The sequence below is a fragment of the Temnothorax americanus genome, unplaced genomic scaffold (genome assembly GCF_048541705.1).
Source record: "Temnothorax americanus isolate GAGA-0224 unplaced genomic scaffold, ASM4854170v1 Scaffold185, whole genome shotgun sequence".
Taxonomy (NCBI): Eukaryota; Metazoa; Arthropoda; class Insecta; order Hymenoptera; family Formicidae; genus Temnothorax; species Temnothorax americanus.
Genome location: NW_027509324.1, coordinates 78,710 through 90,882, shown reverse-complemented (window position 1 = coordinate 90,882; position 12,173 = coordinate 78,710). Strand labels below are relative to the sequence as shown.

Here is a 12,173-nt window from a genome sequence, read left to right as displayed (position 1 = left end):
AAAAAAATTGCTAATTTAAGAACACAATACTTGGAACAAATTAATAAAATTCAAAAATCTAAATCGAGCGGAGCTGGTGCAGATGACGTATATAAACCAACTTGGTGGCTATTTGAAGAATTAAATTTCTTGGCACCTCATGTAGCATCCAGAAAAGGCGAATCCTCTGTATCAAAAAATATTGTCGCAAAATCATATGTTGATACATCTACATCCTCTCAAGAATGCGAAAACGATGAGAATATAGATGACTTATTTTTCACGGATGTACAACAAGTATTGAGATCAAATAACAGCCATAATATATCAAGAAAAGGTAAAATCAAATCCATTATTTATTTGAATATGTATTAAAAATTACTGGTATAACATAAATTTACGCACTAATCTTTTATTTTGCAACAAGCCATGACTATAAAGTCTTACTTTACAGATTTTTGTAATTCAACCCCTATCAAGACTACAAATTCTTCAGCAACGACGTCTATTCCACATAATGAAACAGAAGAAATTATCGAAACACAGAGTGTGTATTCTGAAACTTCCAGTGCGTCAGGTTCGCAGCTCACATCGGGTAAAGGAAGCAAAAGGAAAAAAGTAGAACCAAACGAAAATACTAGCGAAGCATTTTGGACAAACATCAACGCTGCGTTGAAAGACATAAAGAAAGATGATCAGAAACAGGAAGGAAAGGAAGAAGACGCTGGTCTTTATCATTGGCTATTATTTTTGAAGTCAGAAATGCAGTGCATAAAAGACAGACGACGTTTACGGAGACTACAAGTTAATATTTTAAATCTCGTTCAAGAAGCGCAGGATATAGACAGTGCTGTGCAATGAAAATGATTAACAATAACTTCAAACTATATCAATTACATTTGTTTATTTTTATTTTTACATACATGTTCAAATTTTAATGTTTCTTTGTTTTTTCCTCACAATGCCGCTCACTTATGCTGAACAAAGTTTTTTGTAAAAAATGGTATTAAAAAATAAAAAGTATAACTGTATTGGAGCTATATGTCTACAATTATTCTGACGACCTAATTATTGTTTCAAGTATTGTTACCTGAGCTAATTCTTATTACTTATATCTCTTACATCTCATTAGTTCATTACTTATATACTTATTATTTACTACTTATTACTGATACACTTACTATTATATAATATTCTAGTTACACTTAATTTTATACTTAATATACTTATTATTATTATATACTTATATATTACTTATTATATATATATATATATATATATATATATATATATATATATATACTAAAATATATACTATATATTTATACGCGGGCGTACATGCGTTTCTTCAAGTTTGTGGAACGTTTTCATTATATATATAGATTACTTATATCTTATATCTCATTACTCATATTATTGTACCATATTTTCTTGCCAAGAAACCGAACCGACTGTATTAAAATATTGTTTAAACGTTGAACGTACATGAAGAGAATTTTGATTTGGACGAACATTAGTTACATGTAAACTTTGTAACTGATTATTATATATTGATGAGTCAAAATTGATGTCTTTGACATCTGTTATTCTATTAAATGCTGCTTTACCTATAAAATTATGCAATGCACAGCAAGCTAAAGTTACATTTTGTACTGTCTCAACCGGTAAGTAAATTACAGTTTGCAGTACACAAAATCGGTTTGCCAAAATTCCAAAAGCATTTTCTACAACTCTACGACCCCTAGAAAGTCTATAATTGAAAATGCGTTCACTATGCGTCATGTTTCGGAATGGTTACAGCTTTAAAATATTGTTGCGAAGAGGAAAAGCAGCATCCGCTAGAATAACATATGGCATTAGTTCAGTCATCCCAGGGAGTGGTTTATTTGATAGAATATTCAGTGGATTTGCAGGACTCTCTAGTAATCGAGATAAATCACTGTCTCGAAAAACTCCACCATCACTCACTCGTCTATTTACTCCGACATTTACGTACAGAAACAGGTAATTCGCATCTACTAGTGCCAGAAGGACTATACTGTCAGTTCCTTTATAATTACGGTACAACGATATGCTCAGAGGAACTTTAAACTGAATATGCTTGCCGTCTAATGCACCGATGCAGTTTGGCACATCTCATTGTGTCATATAGTCTTCAGCAACACGATTCCACTCATCTTCTGTATCTGGAATCTATAATATTATGTGTTTTACGTTAAGTATTCTTTATGTATTTTGTACTAAAAAATAAAAATTATCGTTTAAATATTTACCTTCAAATACTCATCTTTTAGTATCTCGTAGATTACTCTGACCGTTTCAGGTATGATGCGTGATAAGGTACAAGTAGGTATCCTTGTTGTGAATTCTAGACTCCGATATGATTCCCTAGTAGCCAAGTATCGTAGAGTTATAGATAATCTTTGACTCGGCGGAATGCATTGTCGCATAATTGTGTCTTGTCTTTGAATATATAAATGGAGATACTTTATCCAATAAAATGTTAAATAAACGCGGATCCATCCTGAAGAATGAATGAAAAGACTCAACATTTTCATAGAGAAGTTCACTGTGTGCTAAATGAAGCGATCCTCTTAATTGACGTCGTCTTCGTAGAATCCATTTTCTTGTCCACCATCTCCGTGTTCGTCGTCGCTATTGTTTTTCTCGTTCTTTTTACTGCTTTTCATGATGTTCTACAGCCATAGCAATAGTTGCAAGTTGCAAGAGTTAACAACTTTTTTAATTTGTTCATTGTCGTTGAGCTATTCATTCTTCAAAATTGTCACAAGCATCTGAAACTGTATACATGTTATTTTCCAGGACTATAAAACGTATGAGCAAGCAATCCAGTTCGTATTTAAGTTTCACGTATTTAATACTCACTGTGTATCGTTATTTATGTTTGCGCTATGTTCTTGCGGTGTACGCCAGGCTCTACGGCAAGTAGCACGTGATGGGTTACAATCTGAATCGAGCGTTGATACGTTGTCCAGGCGTGGAGCATTAGCAATCGTGGAACTACATAAAATACCAGTCCTTGTTACCAATTGCCACGAAACTCATGAAGACGTCGAATCGTTTCGTTATCGAACATGCAAATTGTGTGGTATAAGAACACTAATTGGAGATGTAACGATTTGCAAGCAATGATAAACGCGATTCTTGTGCAGCATCACCTTCTTCACTCGGAGATGTAGGAAGTGTCCCATGTGCAACATTTCTATATATGTGTATATACAAAGATATGTTAGAAATCTGATCAAAATACATAACAGATGACGTTATTATGAAAATGTTGCAATAACATTTTTTGCATAAATAATTAAAGTAACCTAATTAAAATAACCTACACATCGTTTCGTGCATCATCTTGATCCTTCCTTCTTTTTTGAGGTTACTGGCACCGGGCGGTTAATAGAGGCTGCGGTCCACTTGACGCTACAAAGGCTTTCAATGAAGAAAGAAGGAGGAGAAGAAGAATGCTCCGAAGTATTTGTAGCGTCAAGTGGACCGCAGCCAGAATCGATTATTTCCATCACAGTTTTTTATCGCAGCGCCATCTGTTTCTATACAAGACATTGCTTCTTGCGCAAAGAACTTGGTTCAATTTCTTTGTCCAATTTCTTGTATCGTGGACACAGAGCTTTTTTGCCACAGTATATACAGTAGCGCAACTCTCTGTCGGCGCCTTTGATGTTAGTGTTGTCCAAAATGGAGTGCGCATGCGCGAAATAAGTAAGCGCCCACTAGCACCAACTGAACGACCACGTTCAAGCAGACACAACTGTTAAGTGTCGTCTTATCGACACGCTACGCTGATTCGTTGGATCTAAAAGTATAAGAGCCAATCACGTGCTATTGAGCGGTTTTACGCGCCCAACGTCTTTCTCTGAACTTCTTTCTCAATTGCTCTTCCTTTCTTCGCTCTCACTCCACTTTTACATGAAATTAATCTGCATTTAATAAAAATAATGAAGATAAATATTTATTATGTATCTATTAAAAATAAGGAAAAAAATTCAAAAATAAGAAAAAATAAAATTATATAAATGTGATTGCAGATTGAATAATATAAATGTATTGAGGAAAATTATTAGAAAATATAATGTTATATAACATATATTGAACAACCAAAAAGCAAAATATAATATTTTTTATACATTATACTTATAAGAAAACAATTATAATTATAAAATATTTAATTTAATATAATTTTATTAAATTAAATGAAATAAACGAATAATTTTTAATTATGCATCCAAAATAAAAATAAGATACGCTATATTAGTGTTTAATTTAAAATGCAATAAATGAAATTTTAATTTTAATACGACGATATGTTTCCGGATAGCACGGAGAATTAAAAAAGAATTCTTTTTAACTTCTTGATTTAAAAAATTTTTAAAGTACTTTTTTCGTATATAATTTCTGTCCCAAAACAACTCTTACAAGTTTAAAAGAAATTCTTTTCTATGTCACCAATTCTGAGTTCTTCTTCAGATACAAAAAAAAATCACTTTTCTACTCCATAAAAATTCGTAATATATTCGAAATTATGTTTAGGTAGTATTCTAATAAAGCTCTATCTAAGCGCTATTTCGAATGCATTGCGATTTCTTATAGAATAGAAAAATAATTCCTTTGTATTTGAAGGATAAGAAATGTATATACTAATCCATTTTATGTTCTTTCTGATGCAGAAACTGTTTTCGGATAGATTATGAAGGATTCTTTCTTATCCGATGTTACAGACAGAATATTAGGATTATAAACACTGAAATATTAGGAATATAAATATAGGAAAATATAAAATAGAAGTATCCGATGACTCCTATGTCGATTAATGATTATATTACTAAATTGGTATACAGATTTGAAATATTGTATCATTAATTGTTATAACAAACAATTCGTATAATATAAAGCGACATATTTATCGTACATACAAACATGCAAAATAAAATTTTATATGCAAAATAATCAATGTATACCTAATATGATATATTATAAAAATATAAAAGTGTCCCAAAAGAGTGGTCGAGTAACGATTCAAAATTCTACAACCATATTGTTACTTCGCAGAAGCAGCGACGATCGTTGTATTTCGGAATTCGGACGCGCTTCCGCGCGTTCCGTTAATGCTTCATCGAATGAGAGTCTATATGTACTTCGATGCATCAATCAATTGGCAGTAAATGGCTTATATAAAATGTGTCTGGATAGAATAATGGACATATGTATTATATTATCTCGATGATTCCCATACGCCGGATTGAGCATTGCGTTTATAAATTTATAAAATTTTTCCTAAGAGCCGTTCTGATCCGAGTAAGCAAAAGTCCACATACAAAAATCCACATACGAAATTGCAACACCATGGATTTAATAGCACTTTGATATTCTTATTTAAGATAGCAGATACAATGAAAGAATCTATGGATAGATTTGAATATATTCTGTCTAGTCTTAGAAGCTATAGTGTCGATAGGTTTCCGTTTAACGATGCTAAACTGGTAATAATTTCTGCTCCGGTGTCAGTCTTCAAGGATAATACAACTTGTCTTGTATTTAAATGTAAATCAGATACACTGAATTTCCTCGATTTCGTCGGCGCACTGCTATATTTTGCGAATCCATATCCGTAGTTTATTCTTCTCTGTAGGTACTTGCACGTCGTCATCAATAAAACACGATAATACCTAGAACATTGATATAATTTAGAACTGTTGAAAATATATACGAATATGTTATACATTCTTTGTTGAGTTACCTTATTCCGTATGTTATAAAGTTGATTGAGCCGGGATAAAGAAAAATGTACTTTCGTCGGTAGTCCCATTTCAATGAAAAACTGGCGGTTTTTGCCTAGAATCATTTCAGATTTTATTGTCGCAAAAGAAGGTGGAATACCCGTGTCTGAATGTGGATCTCCATGCTTTGTTTCTATCATATAAATTTTGAAATCCTTCTCGCTCGGTATTGCGTTTAGATTTTGTGCATCGCCGAGCACTAGCTGTTATTGTTATATTGAAATGAGATATCTATAAATTCCGCAACAATATTAATTAAAATAAAATATTTAATAATATGCCACATTAATATTAAATGACGTATTAATTTTTTGTAAGTAAGATGGTATAATACGTACTTGTATCTTTTTAGATAAATATGTTGCTGAGAGAATATGTTATCTTTCCGCAATTTACTAAAAATTTAAACAGTGGAAGTATTATAGTTTCAACCATGAGCCTTTCCCTACAAGAAAAAAAAATCATTACTTTTAATATAAATTCTGAATTAAATCATGAAACGCTGTTATATGATAACTTACAAATTGTATTGTATTGTGAAATGCATGCTGGACATTTCAAAATCGACACCACTATCTTTTGTGAAGTCGATATCTGAATTATCTGACGTCTGTTTCAGCCAGAAATTTGCATTTTAATAAGTATTTCAGAAATGTAACCGTTCGTAGACAACGTAGAATCAAGCAGCAATTTTTTCTAGATATTAGAGTATCACAGAGTTAGTTTCACAAGATAAATAGATAAACGATATTCTTCATTTAAGCATGACTGATTTTAAGTACAATGATTATGAATAATTATCCTACCTTCTGAGGTTTGTAACCACTTTATACTCCTAAACTCTTTTCACTTTCATCACAAACGTAGTTATTCAGAGTTTTTCAAACACTTCTAACAACTCTCAATAGCATTCAGTGGGTAATTGAGCTAATTCTCTCCAAATTTCTGTTCCAATACAGATAGGCATTTACTGAACTGACCATTTAAATTCTGAGAGGGAGCAGAGCAGAACGGAGAAAGGAAGAGCAATTGAGAAAGAAGTTCAGAGAACGACATTCAGATGGTGTTAGTGGGCGCTTACTTATTTCGCGCATGCGCACTCCATTTTAGACAACAAGAAATCAGGAGAGTTGCGCTACTGTATATACTGTGGTCTTACTGTACAGTATTGTGCGTTACATAAGACAAAGCCTTAAGGTGGTTGGGCTAGTACCATATATAAGTCAATATAAGGCCTAAATTTTATTTTAAGAAAAACCATTTTTATGGATATATTCTAGACACTTGTATAATTACTGATTTTATAATGTAACTTTTTATTCGATTATGTATCAATTTATCTACTGATAAATGTAAACAGTTCAAGATTTGACTTCAGTTGAAATTCGTACAAGAGAAATGTCGCGACATTGTATCTCTTCGCTGTACGCAGCTATCATGCCAGTGCCATGTGTTTGAGTGAGGTTATGTATTGTGCTTATGTTGAAAAATAATGGAAGGTAACAAACAATGTCGATGACGAAAGATTTGCTTGCAAAAGAATAGTGCTGTGGAAAGAAAACACTACACTGCGCGGCGTTGCCACATGTTCACGTCGCATACAGCTGATCGAAAGGCCGACAAGAAATGCGACGATTCATCAACTTTTGATTGAATTTTTGGCCTTATTGCACGTCAACGTGGTTTTGTTTTATACTCAACAAGTGCTAGAAGAATCAAATAATGTTATTTTCAGTTTTTTGAACTTGTTTATTTACAGACAGTGAGTGAAATTCTCGAAAAATTTATGTTTTCGGTACAATTTCCAAAACCTATGTTAAAAATACCAACTTTGAGATTTAATATCTCAAAAACTAGACGTCAGATCTTCTCAAAATTGCAAATTTAAGCGTATTTAGGTTTTCTTTATAACATATTTTTAATTCGGATTTTTTTCTTTGACATGCTCTGATGGCCCAACCACCTTAAAGCATAAAACATTGCCGAGACATCCATTCTGCTTAGGCCCTTATGCTGGGTCTACAATGCGAGTCGCAAAGTCGAGTAGTGTATATAAGGGAGTTCCACCCCGGAGGCTCCGAGGGGGGATGAGGGAGGGGGGGTATTGAATTACGCGGGGGGTCAAGGGGTGAAGGAGTGGGGTATCGGATTACGCGGGGGGTAAGGGGGTGAGGAAGGGGGGTATTGGATTACGCAGGGGGATGAGGGAGGGAGGGTATCGAATTTCGCGGGGGTGAGGAAGGGGGGTAACGAATTTCGCGGGGTGAGGGGGAAGGGGGGATCGGATTACACAGGGGTATCGGATTTCGCGGGGGTGAGGGGAGGGGGGTATCGGGTTACACAGGGGTATCGGATTACGAGGGGAAGGGGAGGGGAAGAGGTGACCTTGGCATACCACTGGGATGACTCACCTGGATGATTCACCGGGATGACTCACCCGCGCCGCTGGTCCGCGCCGCTGGTTCGCGCGGGGGGAGAGGGTCCGCGTTCGCGTTCGCGGTCGCGCCGCGGGTCCGCGTGGGGGTCAGCGAGGGTCCGCGTGGGGGTCCGCGAGGGTCCGCGGAGGCGCGTGGAGGTCCGCGGTTGCGCCGCGGGGTCCGTCGGGTCGCGGGGGCCTCGTTCGCAACGACGCCGTTAGGCGGCGTACAATGGGTAAGACTAACTCAATAGCGCACTGCGTAGGGAGCGTGTTTTGTCGATGACGCATCGAACCTGTCGTAACACGTCGGGACACGTTCGTCGTAAACAACATTTTTCTAGGAAAAGGGGGGTGTTATCTCGTAGATTAAACAATTTCACGCTATTTTTTACGACGCAGTACGTAAAAGACAAAGGAAGAAATAACGTCATCGGGACGATGATCGACCCGATAACGCATCGAACCTGTTGGAACATGTTCGTCGTAAACAACATTTTCGAGAAAAAAGAGGGGGGGTGTTATCGCGTAAACTAAACAATTTTGCGCTATTTTTTACGACACAGTACGTAAAAAACAAAGGAAAAAATGACGTTATCGGGACGATGATTGACCCGATAACGCATTGAACCTGTTGGAACATGTTTGTCGTAAACATTTGATAAAATATAGGTAGGGATGGACATGCACGCAAAGAAATTACATCGTTCATTTAGTTGTAAAAAAACCCTGTTTATTTAACTCTTTTTTTTACATAATATATATATATATATATATATATTACATACTAAAAAACTAAAGCTGCGAGCTCACAATCGACGATCTGATTCATATTGAACGCATCGCTAGCGTATATTACATTCGACGCTTCCTTGGGATCCTTCACAGAGGACGCAATATCGGAGAACTGCGCAAACTTTGCATCGACCGTCGCAAGTATTCTGATCAAACGATCGAATCTCGCATCGATGCATCGATCGAGATCGAACATACGATGCATCGTCGATTCGGTCATTCTCAAGCATACGTTTAGCAGATTCGAAACGTATGAGTTTGATGTTATTAACCGTACAAACTCTCACCGTTAGCGGTCCAACGTTTATAAAACTATGGATATCTTTGAAGTCATTGCGAAAGAAATTCTGAACATTTTGCCATTGCTCGTATAGTGCCTTCCACGTTTCGAGAGACAACAGCAGTTCCTTTCCTCGGCGAGGATCTCCAACGGCGATCTCCACGTAGCTCGGTGGACCCACGTTGATATCAATTTCGAGGAATTTGTATTCCGTAGCTGTCAGCGCGTATCGTCTGCTGAGTATACGAACCGCGCGACGATCCAACGAAATGCTGTATAAAATATATGAAATTAGTTTTATTTATTGTAAGTATTACAATTTGCTAAGATATAAAAACTGGGGTAAGCTCTATATGTTTTTTTATCCTAAACAAAACTTACCTATTACATTTCTTCTCATACGTTTGAGTTTCAACGTCGTGAATCGGCACGTAATAATTCATGGTATTCATGCGTTTTGCACCGTTGTTGTTGCTGCTGCTGCTGCTGCTATTGCATCCTTCAAAGGAGAACATTTTCGCTCTCTAGACTCTGAGAAGTTGACCGTCAGTACGAGCAATCGCGACAAGACTGATCATATAAAATTAATCGAGTATACGCGACAATTCTCAAAGTAATGATGTGGTGGGGGAAAGGAAACTGCGCAGTGGATTTTTTTTTAGGAGAGGGAGAAGTAAAGCCTACTCTAACGGTGATGATTGGAGAGGGGAGGGGGAGTAAGAAATAAAACATTATAAAAAGTTATATATAAGTTATTTATTAAAAAAAGATCGCAAATCTTTATGGCGTCGCGCGCGACCACCAGTTAAATAGTTTTATTACATTTTGTAACGCGCAATTTTTTTTATGTTTTTTGCATCGCATAGTATTGGTGTCATCTAGTTTATTCAAAGATTCGATATCTTCGTAATGCGCATCCAGAGTCTCGACAAATTAAGTTTTTTAGCGCATAATTCTCCAGCAGATCGACCAGCCATTCTCGTTTCTGGCATCCCTTGACGTACACGAGAGTCGGCATCTCGTCGTCATCGTCTTCTTTGTCTTCTTCTACACCAAGCACGGCCGATGTAATCAGGCGTTTTACCATACTGTACGGTACGTTTCCGTCTTCCCATCGTAATCCATGGTGATTGCGAATCAACCAGGAAGCGCACGATTTGTCGGATTTTGTGAGGAGATTCCACGGCATGGGGTAATTAAAGATGTGATGCGTCAGAACGCAGCCTTTTCTCAGCACCGCCACCTCCTTCACGACAAATTTCATCCCGACGAGGAATCCTTGCAGGTCCACAAACGTTGGTACGGACATGACGAAATTTCTTTATCTTTCTCTCGCTCGTCGATGCGTCAATCGAAAGGAATGACGCGCAACTCTGCAAACCGTTTCGCGACACTCTGATTTATACTTCCCCCCTCCCTTACCCCTCTCAATAATTGTATCGGAGATTGATGGAAAGAGAGAGAAAATATTTACGTTGACGTTGCCGCGAACATTCAGACTATTTTGCGCACCAAGTTCGTCAACGGGTTGTACTCAATCACGCGGTCGTGTATGATAAGACAGTACGCGGAGGTATTCGGCGGTACGTTCTCCATGCAGTCGAATTCTAGTCTAACATCCACGGTGGCGTTTTTGACGGATTCGTTTTAGCGAGAGCAATCGATGATCACAAACGGACCGTTACGTAGAAAAGTCGAAACGGTGAGACTCGGCTCGAGATATTCGTATCCGTAATAGCCCTTGCAGAAACGCGCGTACATATCGTACAGAATCGCCTATCTGTGTTTACCAAAGTCCAAATTCAGGTCGTCGTACGGATAAACTTCCGAGTTTAGATAGAGTTTTACGTTGGTCAAGTTGCAGTCGTCGAATCGACTTGTGTCGGCGGACATAACGTTCTTCCGACCCGTTTGCAGAGCAAAGACGACGTATCGCGGTTTCTCGAGCCGAGTCGCGGTCTTAATGGCCCACGAGTGCTTGGTCGGGTTCTGCAACAGGGGATACTCGTACAGATCCCACGAACGGAAACTCATACTTAGATATCGTCCGTTTTCTAAGGTGCGCAGCATCGACAGCTTGTTGACCTCGCTCAATACCACGTGAGGCATTCGCCACTGTATCTTGAGTAGTTTGACAGTAGGCTCCAACGCGAGACTTCCCACCAGGGAATTGTTGTCGTTGCGCGCTTGTATCAAAATCAATTCGTGACGAGCGTTGATCACCACGCGTTTGTAATCCTCGCAAAATCCCAGTAACAAGTTGAGCGGTATGCAGAAATTGAAATATCCGTTCGGGTTATTATGTGGTTCCCAGCCCGCGTTTCGCAGGATCACGCTTCTGTCGGACGATACCGTAACGTAGTTCTTGAGCGTGCTGGTTATTCCTACGTTTCTGCAACGATCAATCTCCATACCGTCGAGCTCGTATCAAATCTCGTCGAACATGAACGCGACGCAATTAGTACCCAATACCACGTTATTGGCTTGACCGGCTGCTCTGGTCACTGTCAATGTTTCTTCGACGTAAAGAAAACTTTCACACGGCAACGTATACAGATCCTGCTGTTGTATGGGTATTCGTATCTTGTCGCTATAGTCAAACGTTGTGTTGGCGTACGGGTTGTACGTGCGAGTCTCTATCTTGACGATGCGATCGTCAAAGACCGGCTCGCCTCCAATGTTGAGAATTTCAGTCATCGTTCAGATGTTTCGCACCGCGAATCCCAAAGATTGTAAAAACTTAACGTTCAACGCGTTGAGCTTCTTTTTCGTCGTTTGTTTAAAGCCGCCGAATGTCGACTTGACGATATCGTCGATCGACGCAGCCGTAAACATATTATTGTTATCTGTCGCGTGCTCCGAGTCGTTCAACACTAGCATCTCATGTGTC

At 37.8% G+C, this 12,173-nt stretch overlaps 2 protein-coding genes and 1 long non-coding RNA gene across 3 annotated transcripts; all 3 read right to left on the bottom strand.

The window, feature by feature from the left end:
* Positions 1-857: 857 nt before the first annotated feature.
* LOC143896469 (uncharacterized) lies at positions 858-3,713 on the bottom strand. The gene is made up of 4 exons (XR_013256661.1): positions 3,333-3,713; positions 2,866-3,202; positions 2,253-2,780; positions 858-2,172 (listed from the first exon to the last, which is right to left on the bottom strand). It is a non-coding gene; the product is annotated as an uncharacterized LOC143896469 (long non-coding RNA).
* Positions 3,714-8,995: 5,282 nt separating this feature from the next.
* LOC143896475 (uncharacterized) lies at positions 8,996-9,827 on the bottom strand. The gene is made up of 3 exons (XM_077404378.1): positions 9,665-9,827; positions 9,291-9,555; positions 8,996-9,088 (listed from the first exon to the last, which is right to left on the bottom strand). Exons 1-3 carry the CDS (start codon positions 9,796-9,798, stop codon positions 8,996-8,998), a joined length of 492 nt encoding a protein of 163 aa, XP_077260504.1. The 5' UTR covers positions 9,799-9,827.
* A 1,232-nt stretch (positions 9,828-11,059) lies between these two features.
* LOC143896474 (uncharacterized) lies at positions 11,060-11,695 on the bottom strand. The gene has a single exon (XM_077404376.1). The coding sequence runs from the start codon at positions 11,693-11,695 to the stop codon at positions 11,060-11,062; it is 636 nt and encodes a 211-aa protein (XP_077260502.1).
* Between the last annotated feature and the right edge of the window lie 478 nt (positions 11,696-12,173).